The sequence below is a fragment of the Nerophis ophidion genome, linkage group LG14 (genome assembly GCF_033978795.1).
Source record: "Nerophis ophidion isolate RoL-2023_Sa linkage group LG14, RoL_Noph_v1.0, whole genome shotgun sequence".
NCBI classification, from domain to species: domain Eukaryota; kingdom Metazoa; phylum Chordata; class Actinopteri; order Syngnathiformes; family Syngnathidae; genus Nerophis; species Nerophis ophidion.
In genome coordinates this window covers 19,743,338-19,745,441 of record NC_084624.1, presented here as the reverse complement: position 1 = coordinate 19,745,441, position 2,104 = coordinate 19,743,338, and the positions used below count along the sequence as shown (strand labels likewise).

General features: G+C 43.9%; 1 protein-coding gene across 1 annotated transcript; it reads left to right on the top strand.

The window, feature by feature from the left end:
* The first annotated feature begins 291 nt into the window (after positions 1–291).
* Positions 292–1,705, top strand: arl14 (ADP-ribosylation factor-like 14). The gene has a single exon (XM_061920074.1). The coding sequence runs from the start codon at positions 430–432 to the stop codon at positions 1,036–1,038; it is 609 nt and encodes a 202-aa protein (XP_061776058.1). The 5' UTR covers positions 292–429; the 3' UTR covers positions 1,039–1,705.
* The last annotated feature ends 399 nt before the right edge of the window (positions 1,706–2,104 follow it).

The window sequence follows — 2,104 nt, the reverse complement described above, 5'->3', positions numbered from 1 at the left end:
TTTCTTGAAGTATTATTCAATAAATATCTATAAAGGATTTTTGAATTGTTGCTATTTTTAGAATATTTAAAAAAAAATCTCACGTACCCCTTGGCATGCCTTCAAGTACCCCCATTTGAGAACCACTGGCATAATGCAATTGTGACATAACTCACCTCATAATTCTGGTACCAGGTACCAACACGTCTCTTTGAATGGTAAAAGTTATGAGGCCCTCTTAAATACGTCACACTTTTAGTGTTTAGTAGCCTTTTCTGTGTTGACGTAAATATTGATTGTATGGCCACCAAGTGTTAATTTGCCCTTACCAGCTCGGCTAAAGGATCAACTATTCAGGATATGACATGACGTCAGAGCAAGAACACACCTTAACGACATGCTAGGTAAAAAGTTGAGCAACTTCACAGTTTACCTGTCGCCGTCTTCCGAATGGGCCAGCGGGGGAGCAAACACGCCGAGATCCGGGTCCTTCTCCTCGGTCTGGACAACGCGGGCAAGTCGACCGTCCTGTACAAACTGAAACACAGGTCGGCCTTCAGCACCGTGCCCACCGTGGGCTTCAACGTGGAAATGCTGGACGTAAAGCGGCAGCGCAAGAACATTGCCCTGACCGTGTGGGACGTGGGCGGCCAGGCGGAGATGCGCCGCCACTGGGGGGGCTACCACCAGGACACCGCGGCCGTGGTCTTCGTGGTGGACAGCGCGGACCGACAGCGCCTGGACGAGGCGCGCAAGGAGCTGGAGAAGACGCTGAGGAGCGAACATCTGCGGGAGCGTCCGCTCCTCCTCCTCGCCAACAAGCAAGACGTCGCCGGCGCCATGACGGTCACCGAGCTTAAAGACGCCTTCAACCTGAAGAGGATCTGCGGGGAGCGGGAATGGTTCGTTCAGGCCTGCTCGGCCGCAACGGGAAGTGGACTGGTCGAGGCCCTCAGGCGGGTCAGTCACATGGTCAAACTACCGTCAGACCCTGCAGCCGCCGTCAAAGAAAACATCAAAGGCACCGTCAATTATATTCGAGACAAGTCTGTACGTTGACTTGGGAAACAAGTGGACGGTGACGTCATCACCATTGATCAAAAAGTCATTTATTTATTCCCGCCATTAAACTGCTCTGACCAAATATAACAACTACAGCGTGGCTCGGGACAACTAACAGATTGTTACGTGTTCTCCAAATACAACAAAACTGCACTATGACAAGATAAAAAGAGCAAATATGTAGATGGTGACTATCTAACCTGTTGGAAAATTGTAAAACAGTCCCTGAATAGTTCATTTTTTACCATTAGACGGGTGTCTCACGCTCAACTTAATTACTGTCAACTCTCTTCCTTAGGCTGACCATATTCTGAAATCCCAAAAAGAGGACACATACTGTATATGCATGCCAAGGTGAACATTTGCCAATGATACTTGAACTTGCTTTATAAATAATATATTTATTTAAACAAATCCTTTTTTTTATCCTCTGTTGACAGCAGTGTTGGTGCTAGGAATTTTCAAAATGGGGTCCCCATGGACCCCATCAAGTCATAATAATGGGGTCCCACAGTAAATTTTTGGGGTTCCACCTTTTTGTAAGAGTTTTGAAAACATGATAAACGTATGCATTGTCCTGTTATATCTCACATTCTATGTTGTGTTTTGGAAAGAGGTTGTCATAAACGTTAATTCATTAAAAAAAATTATATTAAAAAAAAGACATTTGTATGCATACGTAAATGTATTCAGTTATAAACATTCATTCACTTTCTTCTTTCCTTCATGGATCCAAACTTTACAGGCTGCTGGTAGTTTGTTCTATGTTTTTATTTAATAAGTTGTAAGTGTATTTATTTCAGTATGAAAGAGTAAAACATGTTTTAATTCGGTCATGAAATTATGATAATGGTGTCACTGGGCATACACACATACTTCAGATCTATTCCTCATTTCAAAATGTTTTTTTTTTGTTTTGTTTAGTTTTCTGCCCTGGCAAACACAAAATATGCTAAATCTTCCACCAAAAGTATTTTTCAAAGTGGAATATTTGATCTGACGTAATCGGGGTTGAGTTAGGGGCATGGGGTAGTGTGTAGCGGGGGGTAGGGGGGTGGAGGGG